Source organism: Podarcis cretensis (assembly GCF_951804945.1).
Source record: "Podarcis cretensis genome assembly, chromosome: 7".
NCBI lineage: Eukaryota > Metazoa > Chordata > Lepidosauria > Squamata > Lacertidae > Podarcis > Podarcis cretensis.
In genome coordinates, this window is record NC_137176.1 from 87,442,430 (window position 1) to 87,464,027 (window position 21,598).

The following is a 21,598-nucleotide window of genomic DNA, read 5'->3' on the forward strand; positions in this document are numbered from 1 at the left end:
ATTATACAATTATTATTATTACTATATTAAAAACACAATAAAACATCAAGCATTAAAAACTTCCCTAAACAGGGCTGCCTTCAGATGTCTTCTAAAAGTCAGATAATTGTTTATTTCCTTGACATCTGGTGGGAAGGCGTTCCATAGGGCGGGCGCCACTACCGAAAAGGTCCTCTGCCTGGTTCCCTGTAACCTCACTTCTCGCAGTGAGGGAACTGCCAGAAGGCCCTCAGAGCTGGACTTCAGTGTCCGGGCTGGACGATGGGGGTGGAGACACTCCTTCAGGTATACAGTGATACCTCAGGTTAAGAACTTAATTTGTTCTCGAGGTCCATTCTTAACCTGAAACTGTTCTTAACCTGAGGTACAACTTTAGCTAATGGGGTCTCCCACTGCTGCTAAGCTGCGGCCGTGCGATTTCTGTTCTCATCCTGAAGCAAAGTTCTTAACCCGAGGCACTATTTCTGGGTTAGCGGAGTCGGTAACCTGAAGCGTCTGTAACCTGAAGCGTCTGTAACCTGAGGTACCACTGTACTGAGCCGAGGCCATTTAGGGCTTTAAAGGTCAGCACCAACACTCTGAATTGTGCTCAAAAACGTCCTGGGAGCCAATGAAGTTCTTTCAGGACCAATGTTATATGGTCAAGGTATAAACCAATTCCAGAGACAGAGGAAGAGGACTCACCAGTTTACTAATCTCTTCTTGACGGTCAGGTGCTGATCTAGCAGTTGCTCTTATCATAGTGGAAGTTTGATTGTCTGTCAGCTTCTTTATACACCTCTGTCCTGCCACTATGTTGCATACCTGTACAAAGACCAAACACAAATTAGTTGTTTTTTTTAATATCCAGGGGAACAGACATACTACTCTGTAAAATAGCAAAGAATCTTATGGAACCTTAAAACTAACAAGATATATAGCGATATGAGGGTGTTAGAAACTGTTATTACATTGGGATTCGAGTGATATCCCATTGAAGGAACTGGTCAAGTTCAAAGCTACTAATCTTTAAGCATTTGATTGGGCCTCAGATAAATCAGATCTAAACAAACAACCCCAAAACATACATTGTGCCTTCATGTGAAGCAATCCCCAAAAGGCATAACAGAGTCCCATTATCTTCTAGGTGTTTACAAACATGCACTACACCAGGTCATTTGAGGGAATGAGAAGCCACTGCACGCCCAATATCCCCATCAAGCCACCCCTTCACTTGGCCAATGCCATAAGATCAGAGCTGGTTTGGATAAAGGAAGCAACTTTCCACTGAATAGGCTCTATAAGCACTTTTGGTATTGGTTTTATTCCCCCCTAATATGGAGGGAAATGGCAGCCAATAGGAAACAGCTTTTCTACTCCAGCTGGCCATTAAAGAACTTGTAACTAAGAACCTGTATGCGAGCTTAGATATTTCCTCCTTCCTCCCAATTCAGGGTACGTGTGTGATGCCTTTTTCCACTGTAAGCCTGATCTGAAAGTCTTCTTTGGTTAAAGAGCAAGGTTAACATACTTTAAATAAATAAAAACATATCAACCTTTCAACTAAACTACTTCCAACAATGGGGGACGGCGGACTTGTTAGAAATATAGAGTAAGGCCGACCCTCCTACACAGAAAAGCAATGACTTGCCTCTAGAGGGAGATATGTGTGTTTCTGCTCCTGTCCAACTTGTAAACATGGAAGATGAGGGTATCGTAAAACCAGCTTGTGCCTATCTTTAAAATATTGAGCTACAGTGCATTCAACGGTCTGTCCACTCTCCTGCTGAAGCGGGAATCTACGGAAAGTCAAATGTGAGGAGGGAAATGCAAGTTAGTGATTTCACAAACTGTCCCACAATGCAACTTTACAGGGGCTCACATCAGCCCCCAGACACTATATAATCATAATACTTAAACACTTTGCCTTTTCCAGCTGCCAGAGACTAAGTGCCTACACGAAGCCACAAAAGGCACTTTCACTGTTTCTACGTTCACTGGCTACAGTCAAACCACGTTATGTTTCTAACAGAGTTTCAATCACCCTTTGAAGATAAATTACAGCAGTTATAATTATCCTTAAATCAGAAAACACTACCCAGATAATGTATTTGGCTTCTTTGAATAACAGTCATAATTGAAGCTCCTACCATGTTTTTCACTGAATATCTGAAAGAAGATTTATACAAGCTTCCAACATCTGAATAAAACCTGAAGGAGCAAAATTAAATCAGCCTAGAAGGGTCTGGAACAAAAGGGACATGCAAAGCCTCAAGGAAGCTGCTTTTTCTGGCATTAGAAGAGGCAATATTTAACAAGGGGTGTCACCAACTCAAAGTAACTTCTTCAAGTTCTCAATCTTGTCATATATTCATGGAAGGTTTATAGTCCATGAGCACGAAAGAAGGTGCTGCATCAAATAAGTACAGAGGAAGTAACAATTCTTAAGTAATTGCAAAAAAATCAAAAAGCAAATATTACGTTTGGTGACTTGCTGGTCGTCTGGTAACATTGCATACTCGGTATTTTCTCTTCATTTGCCCGCAGTGAGTGATTTCCACCTTCAGACCTAATGATTTAGGAGCACAAGAACTCAGTTTTGTTTCCTATAAAATTTACTAGTACATATTCGAAAATTAATAGGGGAAATGGTTCCATTTGAAATACCTTTTTTAAAAAACCAAAGCCTGCATTTCAGGAGACTTTATTAAATAAACATTAACTACATTTTAACAATATGATTACCTTATTTCCAAGTGACTTGGGTTAATGTAAGCAGAACAAAATTTAGCACCTGGCACTTTAAGTAGGCCCCAATCCACACCACCAGGCACCAACCAAGCAATGACCACATTTGGACACCACCTGGGGCACTCTCCTTTTGCTGCCTGCCAGCAGGGAAGGAGCCTGGCTGTTGTGCCTTAAGAATGTTTCAAAACAAGCCCTCCACACATGCTTAAGCAGGAGTGAAAACTGAATATGCTTTTATACAACTGGGTTATAACATTCATACATGCAAAAGCCCACAGGAATTACAAATCTTGGGGAAAATCAAGTCCATTTAAAATATGCATCAATCAAAACCAGTTTGGTCGACAGCAAGAATGTTGATCTCCTTACAGCCCTTGTTTAAATTCCTTTCAAACTGAATGACCAATTCATTAACAATCAACCACATTCTACTGCACGACTGGAGACAATTTACTATAAGGTAGCCTTCTGAAACTCTCAATATTTGTTCCACACAGACAATCATGTTTGTTTCTTTCAACTTTCTTACCTTTAATTTCTTTGGTAAACTTAACCCTTTGGGAATCTGTCAGAGGTTTCTGTTGTTCTTCAATACTTTTGAAATCCAAAACTTCACATACGAACTCAATTACAGGTTGTGCCTTGTAAAATGCTGTTGCAGATACTAAAAATCAAAAGGAAAAATACAGGAAATGAATGACACACAAATCTTACATATCTAAGAAACCTGACTAAAAAGCACTTTCAGACAACGTAAACAAATGCAAATGGTGAAGTGACACAAAGCATACCATCAATGTTAAGCATCATTTTCCACAGTGAAGGCCTGACGGACTGATGGAATCCAAACCAAACTTCTCTGCCGCCACCCAAGGGATTAGAGCACCCTTCTGATGCAGTAAAAAAGGACCGTCCCACAGGAGTGTACCTACAAGAGAAAGTGAATATATTATTCAGCGGGGGGAAATGGAGCGAGGGGGGAGCTGTATTATTTCAAACACATTCCTGGTCCAACTACACTAGGGTGAAACTAGGGCTTCACGTGCCGTGCACATTGGGTCACTGAAAAATATTGTTGGTAAATAATATTGTTCAATGGCCCTATGGGGACTTCCGGGTTGGCGCCTCTGGCAATGGCGGAGAACTAGAGACTGACCTTGGACTAAAATGTCGGCAGATGAGATAATAGTGTCTGCATTTTGCAGGATAGATCATTTGCTGAAACAGCTTCACAAGAAGTTAGATGCTATGGCTACTAAAATTGACATTTTGGGACTAAAAGTGAATACCAACACAGAAATAACTCAGGATCTGGCACAGGAATCTATTCCAACAGCGCAAATCGTTGAAAAGGAGAAGGAGAAAGTTGCTGTTGTTGAACTTAAAGTAATACAAGGGGGAGCCTTAACCTCACAGAGGCAGGTCGAGGGTTACAGGTCGGGGCCCTTTGTGGTTGAAACTGGAAGAGGTCAGATTTTCAGGATTGGAGCCTGGCCTGGACTGGAGGGGGAAGGGTGGAGAGATCCCCTTATGCAGGGATCAATTGACATTTGGGACATGGATTTGGGTCGGGAGGGGATTGGAGTTTTGGGGGCCTTTGGATTTGGAGGAACCTTGAAACAAGATTTGAAATATTTTATGGATCCTAGTTTTAACTATGAAAATCTGGTTGACCTGTCGAGATGGAATAAAAGTGCTGTTGGGTCGGAGCTTCCCCGAGATCTGCTCTCTTGGCAGAAGGGATGTGGAGAAGAGTTAAGAGCCTCGGACATAAGATCTCCAGGTTGATGGACTATATGGAATTGACAAAAAAGACTGGCAGAGGCCGAGACCAGGAAGAGGAGACGGTGAAGAAGATTGGAAAATTTAAAGTCTATATAGGGAAATTTTGTAAAATTTAATGAGGGATAGAAAAATCTTGGAATGGAATTTTTTTGGCCTTAGTGGAAATGTTTTAAGAGGTTAAGTGTAAATAGGTATATTAGATTTAATGGGGAATAAGATTAAAAATATTTTAAGATAAAGGATTTGCTGAGATAACGTACAGAAGTGGAATACAAGGAGGGAGGTGAGAGGAGGTCAATGAAACAAGGGAATGAAAGATAGTTTATGGTAAAGGTATGATGTGTGTTTTTAAATTGTTTTTGTTTTTTTTGTATAGTTTATGGTGTTTGGATGTTAAGGTTGTGTTTTGTATTGTCTATATTGTATTTTTTTTTTGTCTCTTTCTTTTTCTTCTTTTTCTTCTTTTTGTAAGTTTTAAAAGTAATAAATATCTTTTTTTAAAAAAAATGGCCCTATGTGCACGGCATGTTAAACCATGGTTTAAAAGCTATTTATGCTGTCACCTGCTGCTCAAAAGCTTACGCGGGGCTCCTCCCCAGTTCTGCTGCCGGCACACCACAAACCAAATAAGCATTCAATGTCATCCAAGGCTGGGTTCATGATTTGTCCCTTCAGCCCCCACCCCGTGCTGTGAACAGTAAGCCAAGAACAAACCTTAGTTCCCACTTGTGCATTTGGAGAGAAACAAGTCACAAGACCATGTTCGGGCAACATAAAAATGCACACACTGGCTTGTTTCATCTGAGCCACAGTAGCAGGACCACGTGGGTGAGGAGCATCACAGAAGCTTTTAAGCAGCATGCCCTAGTACACCACTTATGCTGCTCACTCACATTAATCCAGTTTGTTTTAAACTGTGTCTAATATGATATGCAAACTACGCCAGTATCTGGCAAGGTCCATGGGATCTCATTAGAATCCCTGTAACCATCTTTGGGACATCTTTGGATTTATTTTTATGCAACAATAAAAAGCATTATGGTTGAAAGAAGAAAGGCATGGACAAATGGGAGAAAGGAAGGGTGCAGCAAAAACAGAAAAAGAGAGAAAGAGGGGTAAACAGCTGCCAGTCCTAAATCCCTGAATCTTTTGTCCTCATGTCAACATCTGCCTTCAGAAGTTCCCTTTAATTCCAGTTGATGAGCAGCTTCCAATTTGCAGGCGTTTTGCATGCACACCTGCCTCTTCCATTCACACAAATAGTAAAGTGTGTGTGCACATATACAGTGCACCAGCGCACATCAAGACGTTGTTGATGTAGATGCAAAATTCCCAAGTGTAATTTTGTTTAGCTACAGCACTAAAACTTCCCTGAAGACCTATATTAACATTTCCCTTACCTCATGGAAGGCAAGTGCCTCATTACTACATCCAGCGCCTGAATTGTTTCAAAAGGAACACTTGGAAGACGACCAGAGAGAGCATCGTGTAAAGCCTGCAGACTCACACCTGACATCCACTTTATTGCCACCTTAAATATTCTGTCCTTCCCTTCTCCCGGCAATGTGACCTCCAATTCCACCTGCAACATTTGGAAACCACAACAAGATGATTCTTTCTGTTTAAGCACACACTTTATCAGAACGGTCAAAGGGAAACAAACTCTTCTGTATAGTGAACGCTCATTGACAACAACACAAAAAAAGACCCCGCAAATAAAAATTTACTTAGATGTCTACTTCACATATGATTCAAGTGCAGTAATACATTTAAATAACAAAATAAAAACAGAGCAGCGGGGGGGGGGGGGATGATGTAAGCCAAGAAAAAATACATCACTGAAAATCCTCAGCAAATTAAAAGGTTTTCCAAGTGCCAGGGAAAGACACCAGGCTCAGTAACAGGAGACCCTCCCTGGAGAGTTGGGGTGCCACAACTTAAAAGACTCTTTCTCGGATCTCCACCAGACTAACTTCTGAAAAGGGTCTCAAAATATTCAGAAATAATTATCCTGGATAATTTTTCTTTTCTCCATGTTGGATCATGTGCACCTTAAGATCACCACTGTGTTTTGGCAAAGCTGTTTTAGAAGCAACGCTTGTGCTGTGATGCACCAACTGCAGGTAACAAACAAGGTAATGTGTCTCTTATGGCAGCATGGCTGGCCTTTTGTCTTCCAGCAATCAGCTCAGCCACTGTTCCTGATATAGCTACAGCTGCACCATTAATTGTTATACAATATGAACATCTTATGAAAACCTTTATACAGTGTGATCTTTTTATATTTTCAGAGCTGCTTTTCCACAGCAAACACTTTAAAAGTAACTACTGCTGTGTAAGGCATTTATTCCAACAATGATACATCATCATCATCACCATCACAATTTATTACCCATCTGACTGGGTTGCCCCAGCTGCTTTGCATGGCTTCCAAATCAAACAGCACAGGTGACACATGTGGTAAGGGTTTTCTTGGAAAACCCCACTGAAGAACTTCCCATTGTATGAGCAATATTGAAATCTTGGTAGGATGAGTTACTGATGAACTTACAAAAACCCTACAAATTTTATAACCTGCATCTTATCACTGAAGCCTTGACACATGGGAAGCATGAAGGAAGCTCTGTCAAAATAATGAAATCATACATGGAACATATGGAATCATAGTTGAAGCTGGCATTAAATACTTACTTTATCTCTCCCTATTGGAAGTGGTATAGCTGTATAGAGGTTTTTTCTTCCATCAAACACTGGCTTGCGCTCCCCAAATATCTGTCCTTTAAAGTGCTGGACCATGTGTTCAACTATTTCTCTGGAAACATTGTTCAAAGTGTTAAAATAAGCATCCATCCATGTTTATTAGTTATAGCTTTATAAAAGGATGAAAACTGAATTCAAACATCTGCTGAAACCCATTCAAGACCTCCATAATAATAATCAATGTACAGATCGCTTGCACCTTACTTGTGGGTTATATTCCAGGGATGGTTCATAAATCCAAAATTGTGTATAGTCAATACAATCCCTTGAAACCACCCACATGTGAGCAACCTCACCTTCTGGAGCTGGTGCACCAATGGATCTCACCCCACCAGCAAGACACAGTACTTTTAAGCTCTCTGCCTTCCTTACTTGGCTCTGTGGGGCTCCTGCAAGAAAGCTTCCCAGAGCCCAGTAGGCAAGGCAGAGAGCTTAAAAGCTCTTTTTGTGCTGGGGGAACCCTGGGCAAAGGGAGCTTCTAAGTTCTCCACCTACCGTGCATTTAATTTATGTGATTTCAAAGTTGAAATCACATATGTTGAACGCATGTAAGTTGTGAGCTGACTGACTATATCTGTAGAGCATTGAGAGCAATCCATTCATTGACAGACGGGGTGGGGAGGAGAGACTGTCTTGCCTAGAAGTTCATGGCAAAGGCAAGATTGAATCACGTTTTTCTGCTTCAAAGCTCAGTCCTGATTAAAGTTGATGTTAGGCAGGAAAGAAAAGCTTACTCATAAAGCATTCCTTGCAACCAACTCCACTTTAAACCATGCCCTTAGCCACAACACATGCAATGTTAATAGCTATCAGAGCAGAACCCATGTGTTCCATGCTGGATACTATAAAGATGACAGGTTAGCCACAATATGAAGGCAGCTAAGATTTCTTAGCTTTTTGGTGTGCTCCCAACATCACTGGGAGAGGTCACAGCATGCAAATGCTACTTCTACTCCTCCATAACATCTGAATCAAGATAGGCTGTGAAAAGTCTGGATTGATGTCTGAATGCAGTGGTGGACTGGATAAGGACCAATTAACTCTGCTTGCACTCTATGTGGGACTGCCTTTAGGTTTGGTTTGGAAGCTCCGGCTGGTGCAGAGTGAAGCAACCAAACTGCTGATAGGGGCATCTGGTCAAGAACACATGACACCATATTTAAAACAGCTGTATTGGCTGCCCATTCACTACTGAGCCAGGTTCAAGGTTCTTGTATTAATTTACAAAGCCCTGAACAACTTAGGTCCAGGGTAGCCCAGGGATCACCTGAACCCTTATATCTCAGTTCGACCACTGAGATCATCTGCAGGAGCATAACTGGTCATTCCCCAAGTTGGCAAGGCTCACTTGAAAACAAGAAACCGAGCATTAGTGTCATCAGCCCAGTCCTGTGGAATACTCTGGCAATAAGAGATTCAGCAATTGTCCACTGTGCCGAAGTTTAAACATCTGCTTAAAAGTTTTCTAGTCCGTCAGGCCTATGCAGGCAATTAAGTATACATGTCCCCATAATAGTTAATTGATGTCTGACTATTCCCTTTAATGTGGTTTTTATTGCATGTATTTTTGTTGTAAACCACTTTGATATTTTAATGAAATAAAGGTAAAGGGACCCCTGACCATTAGGTCCAGTCGTGACCGATTCTGGGGTTGCGGCGCTCACCTCGCTTTATTGGCCGAGGGAGCCAGTGTACAGCTTCCGGGTCATGTGGCCAGCATGACTAAGCCACTTCTGATGAACCAGAACAGCGCATGGAAATGCCGCTTACCTTCCCGCCAGAGTGGTACCTATTGATCTACTTGCACTTCTGACGTGCTTTCGAACTGTTAGGTTGGCAGGAGCAGGGACTGAGCAACAGGAGCTCACCCCGTCGTGGGGATTCGAACCACCGACCTTCTGATCGGCAAGTCCTAGGCTCTGTGGTTTAACCCACAGTGCCACCCGTGTCCCTTTAATGAAACAGCAGCATATAAATATTTTTATACATGCAAATATAGTATAATAAACAAACAAATAAATAAGCTATTGCTTCTCTTTTTTTAACAGCTTATTAATATTCAAATACAAGAGCTCCCTGGCAACCCTATCACATTAACCTTTGCAGGAAAGTCCTTCAATTCTCTATTCAAAAGCGAAAGATAGATAGGAGATAGCTAGGCTCTTACTGAGTTTCATGCTTCCAGCTTTTTTAAAACAGAAACACATGCAATACCATTTGTGTATATGGTAACCACAGCATGCATGTTAGTGGCAAAAGCAAAGTAATCAGTTAATCCACCAAAGAACTCTCAGATAATGGAGACAGAAGATGTGGAACACTGCCTTAATGAATAAAATTATGGCCTGTAAATATCAGTTGGAAGGAATATTCCACCTTTCCACTTACTGTAGTGGTTAAGGCAGACAACAAAATTCAAATAATAATTAAAAAATCACATTTACCTCCACCGAGAGGTAGGAAACTGAGTAGTGCTAACGTGAAAAAATCTGTCCTGATTTACACCAACTTTGGGTAATTCAGATATCAGCATACGGAGCAGATGTTATCCTATACATAAGCCCAGTCACTATGGCTTCTAAAGACAAACATCTAAAATACCCAGGAACCTACACATATCTTCATCTGTCATTTTCTGTTAACAGGCAATCTGATGGAGACATGTAATCTCTTACCTGCTGTTATATATAGTTTCTCCAAAGTCCTTTTATACCATCAGACAAATGAGTTCACTTCCCCCTGCCAGTAGGTGAAGACAGGAAAACAAGCAGTTGGTAACATCACCTCTCCACTTAAGAGGCTTGATATCAAACTACAGTACCAACCAGTAAGCAAGCAGTTCAGTACTGGTTAAAGGAGATCAACTGCAGTGAAATTGGTGAGATAGGACCTGCCATATCATTGATACCCATCAAACGCTAAAAGTTTTAAATAAACACAGTACCACCGAACACAGCATAAGGAGAAAAAAATATTTTAGGATGGTATAAAAAGATTTGGAGAAACTGGTTTTGTTTTATAAGAGGAGCTCCTCTTAAGTGGAAGCAGAACAAAGGCACCACTGTTTCTGGTTTACAGTAAGTATACCACTAATACCATCCCAAAGAGAAATAGTTCAGCATCAAAGTTTAATGAATGCATCCTTTTTAAAAAAAAAAATGAAGGAAGTGAAATGTTCAAAGCCGAAGAGAAAGTAAAGCGGGATGTACCTGTTAACTCTTCTAGGGCACTTCTCTGGCTTTATATCCAATTCATAATGGTAGATGTCGATTTTTGGAATGTCCATTTCAAAAAAGTTGGCTTGCAGTTTGATTGATCTCCCTGAAGTACCAAAATCAGGTCGAGGGGGAGGTTTAAATGCATATGCCTGTATCGGAGGTGGCATGGGCGGAGGCGTTGCAAGTACTAGAAAGGAAGGAAAGGCACAAAGAGTAATGCAAATTCCATAAATGCAATTCTCTGTAACATATATTCCTATGTCATTCATAGCAAGGTAACAAATGGCAATAAACTAAAGCAGAAGAATAATCAAAGTTATCCAGTGAGTTTCCTACTGTTTGTAGCAAAAATCACTCTTTCAATACAGCAATATAAATGGCTGCAGTCCAAGTATCATTTTAGCAATCCAAAGTACTTTCTCTTAAAACCAGCTTAGTAACAAGGATTTTAATGCTAGCCAAGAACACACTCTAGTGAGCAGCTGTATAGCACAGCAAAGAGAAAGAATGGTCCACAGCAACCCATCAAAACTGGGTTGCATTGCACTGGCATGTAAGTAAACAGGATTAACTTGACTGAAATGCAGGAATTCTGGTTCTGTTTTTGAATCACATGTCTAGTTATTACTCTGCTCAGCTTTTTTCATTATATCGGTGTGATATACAATACATGCTTAACTCAACAGCTGTAAAACACAGATTCAGCATATAGATTTATAATAACCAACCAACAAGAAGGGGAAACATTTAATAGCTTTAATATATTTTACTAAAGAGCACACATATACTTTTAAATCAGGAAGTCAGGAAATATAACTGATTTTAAAGTGTGCAGGTAAAAAAAGGATCCACTGATGTCACTATAACATCAGGTGATTGACAGGTGGGTGTCTCCATCCATTTGTCAGGCTTGGCCCACAAAAGTTGGGGGAGGGAGGAGATAATGATTTGGCCTACCAGCCTGATCCAGTTCCCCACTTTTTGTCTAATATCTACACAACACCAAAAGCAATCACAACACACAACTGTACTATTAAGTAGTTATTTATTACCATATCCTACTGTACTTCCTATACAGTGTTTATATTCTCCTGAGTACAGCAGAATACTTCCCCTAGCACTTGCCGATCAGAAGGTTGGTGGTTCAAATCCCCACAACGGGGTAAGCTCCCGTTGCTTGGTCCCTGCTCCTGCCAACCTAGAAGTTTGAAAGCACATCAAAGTGCAAGTAGATAAATAGGTACCGCTCCAGAGGGAAGGTAAACAGCGTTTCCGTGCGCTGCTCTGGTTCGCCAGAAGCGGCTTAGTCATGCTGGCCACATGACCCGGAAGCTGTATGCCGGCTCCCTCAGCCAATAAAGCGAGATGAGCGCCGCAACCTCAGAGTCGGTCACGACTGGACCTAATGGTCAGGGGTCCCTTTACCTTTACTGTACTTCCTATACAGTGTTTATATTCTCCTGAGTACAGCAGAATACTTCCCTTTCTAGAATAAATAATAGTGGGTTTTTCCTTGAAATAAGTAACTACTAGTTTTTTTATTACATCTATCTCCATATCTCCACTATTTTCTAAATCTCAGTATGCTTCTGCTTTTGAGTGATCGAAGCCACAGTCATTTGCGATCTCCCCTGGGGCACCCAAGGCCACCAGTTCGGTCTGCCAGATCCCTAGCAACCCTTCCCACTCCTCATATGGGGACCAATAGTTCTCATGTCATGGGGACATGCATAGCCTTGGTAACAGGGAAGAGAACTGGCACTGTGCTTTATCGATTTGTCAATCTCAAGCTTTTCTCAAGGAGAGCAAATGGAAAATGTTTTTCAAGACAAAACTAAGGAGCATTTGCCCATCGCTACATAAAAGTGCTTTACTTTATTTCTTTTTTGAATCACGTCCCATGAAACACCCTAAAGCGAAAATGTAGATTTAAAAAACAACAAAAAGCTGGATTGTTCCATTAGAATCTTACAACGATATTAGAGAAAATGTTGTCTAGATGCACAAAAGTTTTTGAATGTCATGAGAAAACTCTTGATTTATGCCTAGTACAATCAGTAATTAAGTCTGTAACTGTAACAGGACTTCGTGGAAAGCATGGCCTCCATGGGGCTGTCCCTGAATAAGTTTGGCCCAACTCATAGTCATGGACATGCCTTAGACCTGGTGTTCACCTCTAGTGACGTGGGTGATCTGACACTAAGTAAAAGTGAAACAAAAGAAGTGCCATGGTCAGATCACTTCCTGGTGCAACTGGACTTCTCCGCGACCCTTCCCCTCTGCAGGGAGGTGGGACCAATTCGGATGGTCCGCCCCCGCCACTTAATGGATCCAAATGGTTTCCAGAGAGTGGTAGGGGATGCTTTATCCCATGTTGATGGCCTTTCAGCTGATTCCCTGGTGACCCGCTGAAATGCGGAGTTAACCAGGGCTATCGACTGTCTGGCTCCGAAGCGCCCTCTCCGATTTCATGGAGCCCGGACAGCTCCGTGGTTTTCTTCGGAGCTGAGGGCGATGAAACAATCGCTGAGACGGCTAGAGCGTCGGTGGCAAAAAAACTCACTCCGAATCTGACCGGACACAGGTGAGAGCTCAACGTCGAGCCTACCAAGTGGCGATAGCAACGGCGAAGAAGACTTTCTTCACCACCTCTATTGCATCTGCAGAAAATAGTAGCAGGAGACTCTTTCAGGTGGTTCGTAATTTAACGGAACCACCTTTACCACCGGGGCCTTGTAAAGACCCCAAGATCTCCTGCAACGATTTTGCAAAGTTTTTTGCAGATAAAATCACTCATATTCGGAAGGAGCTAGACACCACCGTGGGAGCAGTGCCGGGGCGGGAGAGTGCTAGAGCTCTGTCTGGTCAAGTTGCATGGAATCAATTTCAATCCGTTACCCCCGAGGATGTGGACAGGCTGCTTGGACGCGTGAAACCAACCACCCGTCTCCTGGATCCTTGCCCATCCTGGCTAATAAAAGCAAGCCGGGAAGGGCTGGGCAATGGGCTCTGCGGGGTGGTGAATGCTTCCCTCTGTGAGGGAACATTCCCAGATCCGCTGAAAGAGGCGGTCATTAAACCGCTTCTTAAAAAACCATCTTTAGACCCGGCCAGTATGGCCAACTATCGCCCAGTCTCAAATCTTCCTTTCTTGGGCAAGGTGATTGAGCGCGTGGTTGCTGAACAACTCCAGGCACGCCTGGAGGATGCGGACCATTTGGATCCCTTCCAATCGGGATTCAGGCCTCATCATGGGACTGAAACTGCCTTGGTCGCGCTGGTTGATGATCTCCGGCGAGCTAGGGACAAAGGTGAGAGTTGTTTCCTAGTTCTGCTGGATCTCTCAGCGGCCTTTGATACAATCGACCATAACATCCTTCTGGACCGTCTAGAGGGGCTGGGAGCTGGGGGCACTGTTATACAGTGGTTTCGCTCCTTCCTCCTGGGCCGTGTTCAGAAAGTGGTGGTGGGGGATGAGTGTTCAGACCCCTGGGCCCTCACTTGTGGGGTGCCTCAAGGTTCCGTCTTCTCCCCCATGCTTTTTAACATCTATATGAAGCCGCTGGGAGAGATCATCAGGGGGTTTGGACTGGGTGTCCATCAATATGCAGATGATACCCAGCTCTACCTCTCTTTCAAATCAGAACCAGTGAAGGCGGTGAAGGTCCTGTGTGAGTGCCTGGAGGCGGTTGGAGGATGGATGGCGGCTAATGGATTGAGGTTGAATCCTGACAAGACAGAAGTACTGTTTTTGGGGGACAGGGGGCAGGCTGGTGTGGAGGACTCCCTGGTCCTGAATAGGGTAACTGTGCCCCTGAAGGACCAGGTGCGCAGCCTGGGAGTCATTTTGGACTCACAGCTGTCCATGGAGGCGCAGGTAAATTCTGTATCCAGGGCAGCTGTCTACCAACTCCACCTGGTACGCAGGCTGAGACCCTACCTGCCTGCGGACTGTCTCGCCAGAGTGGTGCATGCTCTAGTTATCTCCCGCTTGGACTACTGCAATGCGCTCTACGTGGGGCTACCTTTGAAGGTGACTCGGAAACTGCAATTAATCCAGAATGCGGCAGCTAGACTGGTGACTGGGGGCGGCCGCCGAGACCACATAACACCGGTCTTGAAAGACCTACATTGGCTCCCAGTACGTTTCCGAGCACAATTCAAAGTGCTGGTGTTGACCTTTAAAGCCCTAAACGGCCTCGGCCCAGTATACCTGAAGGAGCGTCTCCACCTCCATCGTTCTGCCCGGACGCTGAGGTCCAGTGCCGAGGGCCTTCTGGCGGTTCCCTCATTGCGAGAAGCAAAGCTACAGGGAACCAGGCAGAGGGCCTTCTCGGTCGTGGCACCTGCCCTGTGGAACGCCCTCCCATCAGATGTCAAAGCAATAAATAACTACCTGACATTCAGAAGACATCTTAAGGCAGCCCTGTTCAGGGAAGTTTTTAATCTGTGATATTTTAGTGTATTTTTGGTTTTTATGGAAGCCACCCAGAGTGGCTGGGGAGACCCAGCCAGATGGGCGGGGTACAAATAATAAATTATTATTATTATTATTATTATTATTATTATTATTATTATTATAACAATTGCAATTGCAAATGAAGCCTGAGTCTTTCAAATAACAATACCAACTTCAACAGCTCTGCTCACACAGAGAAAGGACTTCAAATGTGTATGATACTACTGATCTCACACACACAAACACTTTTACCGTACATCCGCAGCCCTCTCTCAAATACATAGCCACTACTTCCTTCTTTGATAATGTGAAAGTATTTTAGTAGGAAGGAGAACCGCCAAGCAAGTCAAATGGAAGTGGCTATGGAAGTTCACTAGATAAGTCCCAAGATGAACGTATTATGATCAATTATGCTAGCAATATTGTTCAATAATATATATATTATTCCCATTTTAAATTACCAGTGGATGGCGCTTTTAGTGCTGTTAAGAGGAAATAATTGCTCCCTCTCTTGCTCTTGAAACTAGCAATGTAGTCTGCTAGCTTTAATACACAAAGATCCTCATTCATTTGGATCCTAAATGTGTCAAATGACTAAAATTGCTGTTTTTATTATTAATTTGCTCTTTCGGTGGAAAAAAATAGCACGATACACTTTTACATACAATTTAAATAATTCATAATCTTCAGCTGCCATAACTTTATTTCTGTTCACTTCATTCTACTACTGTAGCTCCATCTGCACTTACATTATACATTAACTGGTCATTATTTCAGCAACCGTACTGTGAAATTAAAGTTTTTATGAAGATAAAAGGTTTTGACAAAATAAAACATATTAAATGTATCTCCGTACATATAAAAGTTCCTCAAAATACACCTCAAATAAGCTGGAGTTACTGTAAAGAAAGGTAAGTTTTAGTTTTCAAAGTTCTTCTGCAGAGTATCATATGGAGTCAGCTCTCTAACATTCTTCTGTTTCAAGCTGATAGACAAAGGTGGAGAAATAACGTGAAATGTTCAGTCCAAGATAAGAAGCACTTCCAATATACTGGCAACTTTTAAGACATCCTTAAAGCTGAGTAAAACTGGCTTTGGTAGACCTTGGTGTTCCAAAAATATTATTAAAATCTGTTGTGCTGTACTTGTAAGACATGACCATTGAAAGTGATATTTAACATGCATGCTTAGATGGCACTGCCAAAGTTCTGAAACGGACTGGAACATTACCACCTAAGTCTCCAAAACCATTTGAACAAAGAGCTATTTGATTTGGGGGTTCAGGGTCGGTTCAAAGCAATCCTACACTTACACTGCCACCATGACACCAGCAGAATGGTCATTATAGAGTCAATATGCCACACAAATGCTTTTGAATTCTGGTGCTGGAGGAGACTCTTGAGAGTCCCATGGACTGCAAAAAGATCAAACCTATCCATTCTTAAGGAAATCAACCCTGAATGCTCACGGGAAGGACAGATCCTGAAGGCTCCAATACTTTGGCCACCTCATGAGAAGAGAAGACTCCCTGGAAAAGACCCTGATGTTGGGAAAGATGGAGGGCACAAGGAGAAGGGGACGACAGAGGACGAGATGGTTGGAAAGTGTTTTCGAAGCTACCAGCATGAGTTTGACCAAACTGCAGGAAACAGTGGAAGACAGGAGTGCCTGATGTGCTCTGGTCCATGGGGTCACAAAGAGTCGGACACGACTAAACGACAACAACATGCCACACAAAGATATTCTCAAGGCATCCCTGGAAACTCTGCCGGTGCCCACCCATCAGGGACAGTGCCCATAAAAATGCTCATAGGCCACAGAGGAAGCTGGTGAACTTAGAGCAAAGGAAACAGACCTCCAGCACTGCCTCACAACACTTACAACATTCATATTGGTGTGACAACATCCCCCTACTTTATCAGCCCCAGTGGCACAGCCAGCAATGACCCTGCTATTGCCAGCTCCGAGGCACCCCCTTGGCAGTTCAAATCTCTTCATGCTGCTCACAATCACTGTTTTATGTACACAACGAAGGAGAGGAAAGAGAACCCAGACAACACAGCACGCAAAAGATACCTGCCACCATTCCTGACTGTGTCACTGGGGCCAATAGAAGAGAAGAGAAGAGTTTGGATTTGATACCCCACTTTATCACTACCCGAAGGAGTCTCAAAGCGGCTAACATTCTCCTTTCCCTTCCTCCCCCACAACAAACACTCTGTGAGGTGAGTGGGGCTGAGAGACGTCAGAGAAGTGTGACTAGCCCAAGGTCACCCAGCAGCTGCAGGTGGAGGAGCGGAGACGCGAACCCGGTTCACCAGATTACGAGTCTACTGCTCTTAACCACTACACCACACCGGCTCTCAGTGTGAATGGAGGGGGTGTTGTGGCAACCTCTAGCAATATATGTGCAGCTGAAGCAAATCTGTGTGAAAGAGGCATATCCCTGCTATCATGAGTTCATCAGAACCCTCTACAGGTAGCCCCAACTAGCCCAGTTCCACTATGCGCTGCAACAGTGTTTCTGAAGGCTACCCTAGTGCATTTGGGAATCTTCCTCCCCCCCAAAAAGCTCAACAACTTTGATCAATCCAACAGGTAGATCACTGCCATGTTTTGTTTTGTTTTTTTGTGGGAGTAGATCGCAGTCTCTTGGGAGTTGGACATGCTTGTTCTACAGAACTCTGAAGGGCTGCTTGCAGTCTGTATACAATACTGAGGTACATGACCTGTCATACGACTTTCTATAATGCAGCTGGCTTGTTTTAAGGCAGTACAAACCACAGGAAAATTAAATATATTCCTTCTGCTCAAAGAAAACTTGCATATTACGGAGTCAGACATGCTAAAGCTTTCCATATAAGAATTTATTTATACACAGACAACTAGATGGCAGTGAGAAGAGTTCTAGCCTAGGTTTCTCCCTAATCTGCTAGTTTTCCATGGCCTTCTCTATACACATCCCTGCAGCCTGAAGCAATACAGTGTGGCAACAATTTTATTGCCTCCTCTGTTGTATGTGTGAACTAGGCCTAAAATGTCTTAAATTATTCAAGCTTTGTTTTAGCTTCACAGAGAGAAGACGCCAAATAAATCTAAGTGGATCGATCAACAGGAAAATGCTGCAGTCAGATGTCATATTATGTCAACAAGAGCATTCATTGCAACAGCCATTTTTGTTTCTATAAACCAGGGGTGGAAAACCTGTGATCTGTGGCTCTCCAGATGTTGCTGAGAATACAACTCCCATCGTTCCTGGCCACTGGTCATGCTGGCTGGGGCTAATTGGGGCTGAGAGCTCAATAACATTTGAAAGCCACATGTTCATCCCCTCTGCTATAAACAAACAATTATGATATCAGACACATGTGTTCAAACTAGCATTTGCCATCCAGAAAGGAATATGGACTGGATTCAAACTAAGTTTAGTTAAACTTCAGTCCTAATGAAATCAGTGGGACAAATTAGCCATGACATAACTGAAGTCAGTTGAATTCAATAGAGTAAGTGGTTGGATCTAGAATTGGTTCCAAAGACGGTACTCAAACAACATAAATACATCAAAAATTTAAATATCTATCCTAACTACATGGAACAGCTTGCTTTTTAGAAAAATACTGAGGCTGGCAATTAGTTTTCCCACCCTTTGCAAGATTTAAAGAGAGAAATAGATGGTGTTTTAGTAATCTCTTTGTCTTTATCAGACCAAGTAGCGCAAAAACAAGCTGTTGGGATCAGCCTCCATTAATTAATCAAAAAGTGGAAACATCCAAAGCCTGGGAGAAGCATGTACACATCTTCCCACATGCCAGAAGTGACAAGTGACATCAAAAGCAGCCCAGGTGAGCAAATCCCACCCTGCGTAGGACTCCAACATCTGGCTGCTTTCATTTCATCCAAGACCTGCCAAGGCCCAGAGACTGGAACAGCAGAGTGGCAGCTGGAACAGCTGAGGATGGGACAGTGGATTGTATACATCTTTTCCTCCCCCTTTACTGTGCCTCTTGCATCTGCTGCCAGAAGCTGCAAGAGAAATCAACAGCTGCCTGAGTAAGGAAGGCCAACACAGTGTGGAACTAACCTGATGACTGAGCTACTGTATATTAAATGCATTGAAAGCTGCCTTCACAACTTTGGTTAAAGACTGGGGTATAAATATATCTATGCACATGGAAATGTATCTATCTATCTAAGTTACAACTTTGTATATTATACAGCTTTTTATGTTATACAAAGTAATCCTGAAAACTCAATTAATCTAGAGCTTTAACCTGATCCACCTTTATCAATCTGCTGGTAAGGGCCAACACACCATTTAAAACCTGACCTTCAAATAGTATAGTATAGATGTCTTAATGTATTATTTTCTTTTCCAGTTTTAATGTATGTATGTGTATTCTCTTTTTCTTTTTGTAATTTCCTTTGGGTTGTCTGTGGCAAAAAAAGGAACTAATAAATTGAAGAAGAATCTCATTTTTTAAAAAAAGTGTTGTTTTTATTATAATGGTTGACATTTAAGTGGCATATAAATAAATTGCTTTCATTTTTTAAGTGGTCATTAAATAATTTTTATATTTGCAGTACAAGCAGAGCTTGTGTGGGGGTTATATTCTTGTGGTGGCTCCCCATTTGTGGAATGCTCTCCCCAGGGAGGCTTGCCTGGCACCTTCATTACATATCTTTGGGTGCCAGGCTAAAACATTCCTCTTCTCCCAGACGTTTGGCAAATTAAACAATCTATGGACTTAAACCCTCTCTCTGTGTGTGTGAGAGTGTGTGTAAGGGTTACTGTTTTTGTTTGTTACTATTGTGTGTATTTTTGTGTTGTTATATTGTAAACCACCCCGAGATCCTTGGAATAAAGGTGGTAAAGGTAAAGGTAAAGGTAAAGGTACCCCTGCCCATACGGACCAGTCTTGACAGACTCTGGGGTTGTGCGCCCATCTCACTTAAGAGGCCAGGGGCCAGCGCTGTCCGGAGACACTTCCGGGTCATGGAAGTTTAATTAAGAATAAGAATAATTTCCACTCAACTAAGCTAGGGGTAGGGAACCCCTGTGGACCAGATCTGACCCACAGCATAACCTGATCCAGCTTGCTACCTCAGGAGGGTACCTGTGAGTGGTTCTTTGCTTTTCATGCACAGCAGTGGGGTGGCTACATGTTCCCTTGGCTGGCACTAGCTGGAGGAAGGGAGGAACAGAAGAGAACAAGGAAGATGTTCTTTGTTTTTTCACCAGGGTTTTTCCTCTTCTTGGGCGACACTTGCTTAAGGGAGGAAAGGAAAATCAAAGGGACAAGCAAGTGCCATAGGAGCAAAGCAGAAAACTTCCTTCAATTTAAGGCACCCAAGGGAAACTGAGGTGAAGTGTAACTTTTTGCCACACTTTAGGAGACACTGGAGTGTGACTCTCAACTCACGCAACTAAGACTACACATAAATGGGTTGAGGGAACAGAAGGAAAGAGAAGTTGGGGGGAGGCTATCCATCCATGGGGCTCCGCTTCCATCCACTGGGGTGTGGAGCTGTCATACAGTGGTGCAGCACATAGTTTGTATGCAAAAGATCCCAAACTCAGTGCATAGCATCTCCGTGTAGGAGTCCTGTCTGAAATCCTGGAGAGCCACTGCCGGTCAATTTTGACAGCGTTGTGCTAGGACCATCACTGGTCCAACATGGTGTAAGGTAAAGTATAAGGTGGCACCCTATGTTACATTGTCAGTACCAGCCCTGCCCAATATTGGCTTCAACTCCTTCTCCTCACTGAATCTTCCCACTGCTCAAGGACTCTTCTAAGTAATAATAATAAAAAAGTTACCCATCCCTGGCCTAAGTAATTATTTGAACCAAGACTATGTACTGATGGAGAATATTTAGGAAAAAATGGTAGATTTCTTTCATGTGATTTGGGTGTACTGCATTGTTTTAACGTGGCACAAAAATCTATTAGTTCTCTCCAACTATAATTCAGGCAACACACAGAAGTAAAAAAGTGCACTTTTAAAACAGAATCAAACTCTCAGCATGTAAACTACTGAAAACCATTTCTTAGATTTCTTTTAAATCTTTACAGAAGAAAAAATGCGACACACCATTTCAAGCATCTACAGCACGTGCATATATTAAGCTTATTTCCAAATTAAACCTTTAATTACACAAAACCAAGAACACACAAATAAACATGCTTTACTGGATTTCAATCCAGCCACCACTTCAAAACACACATTTCTCTCTCACACACCATTTAATGGGTTGTTAACTGCTGTGCTGCAACAAAAGACATTGTGTAAAAAATTAATGCAGATGATACTTTATGGTAAGCAACTTCCACAAAGTTCGGCTTCAGTTCTGGAGAACTCAAAGCCTTATGCTCAAAGGCAATTGATTCAATAAAAAGGTACTATGTAAAATATTTCAGATCTTGCCAGCTACAAGTTAGGATTTAAGTCCTGAAAACATAAAACAAGCATATTGGGTAGAATGTAAAGTCATGTAGTTGTTGAATTCCTCAACTAGGAATTATATTTGGGCTTTCACTGTAACTTGCTGGGACACTTCCCCTTAAGAGGATAAGGACAGTACTTCTGGATAGTATCAAGAATTCTTCAAAGTCTGCATCCTGTTTCAGACAGTGGTCAAGCAAATG

General features: G+C 42.4%; 1 protein-coding gene across 3 annotated transcripts in view; it reads right to left on the reverse strand.

Moving 5' to 3' along the window:
* Positions 1–21,598, reverse strand: part of AGO2 (argonaute RISC catalytic component 2) — a 54,048-nt gene that overhangs the window by 25,513 nt on the left and 6,937 nt on the right. For 2 of the 3 annotated variants that reach the window (XR_013840848.1, XM_079984237.1), the window contains exons 2-9: positions 10,485–10,680; positions 7,207–7,327; positions 5,916–6,100; positions 3,522–3,658; positions 3,260–3,394; positions 2,461–2,548; positions 1,631–1,778; positions 685–804 (exon numbers count right to left, since the gene is read on the reverse strand). Coding sequence is in view for 2 of the 3 variants with exons in the window: in XM_079984237.1 (XP_079840363.1) it covers positions 685–804; positions 1,631–1,778; positions 2,461–2,548; positions 3,260–3,394; positions 3,522–3,658; positions 5,916–6,100; positions 7,207–7,327; positions 10,485–10,680 (1,130 nt within the window). In the remaining variant the exon portion in view is untranslated. The remainder of the gene's footprint in view (positions 1–684; positions 805–1,630; positions 1,779–2,460; positions 2,549–3,259; positions 3,395–3,521; positions 3,659–5,915; positions 6,101–7,206; positions 7,328–10,484; positions 10,681–21,598) is intronic. The other variant, XM_079984238.1, reaches the window with a different exon arrangement.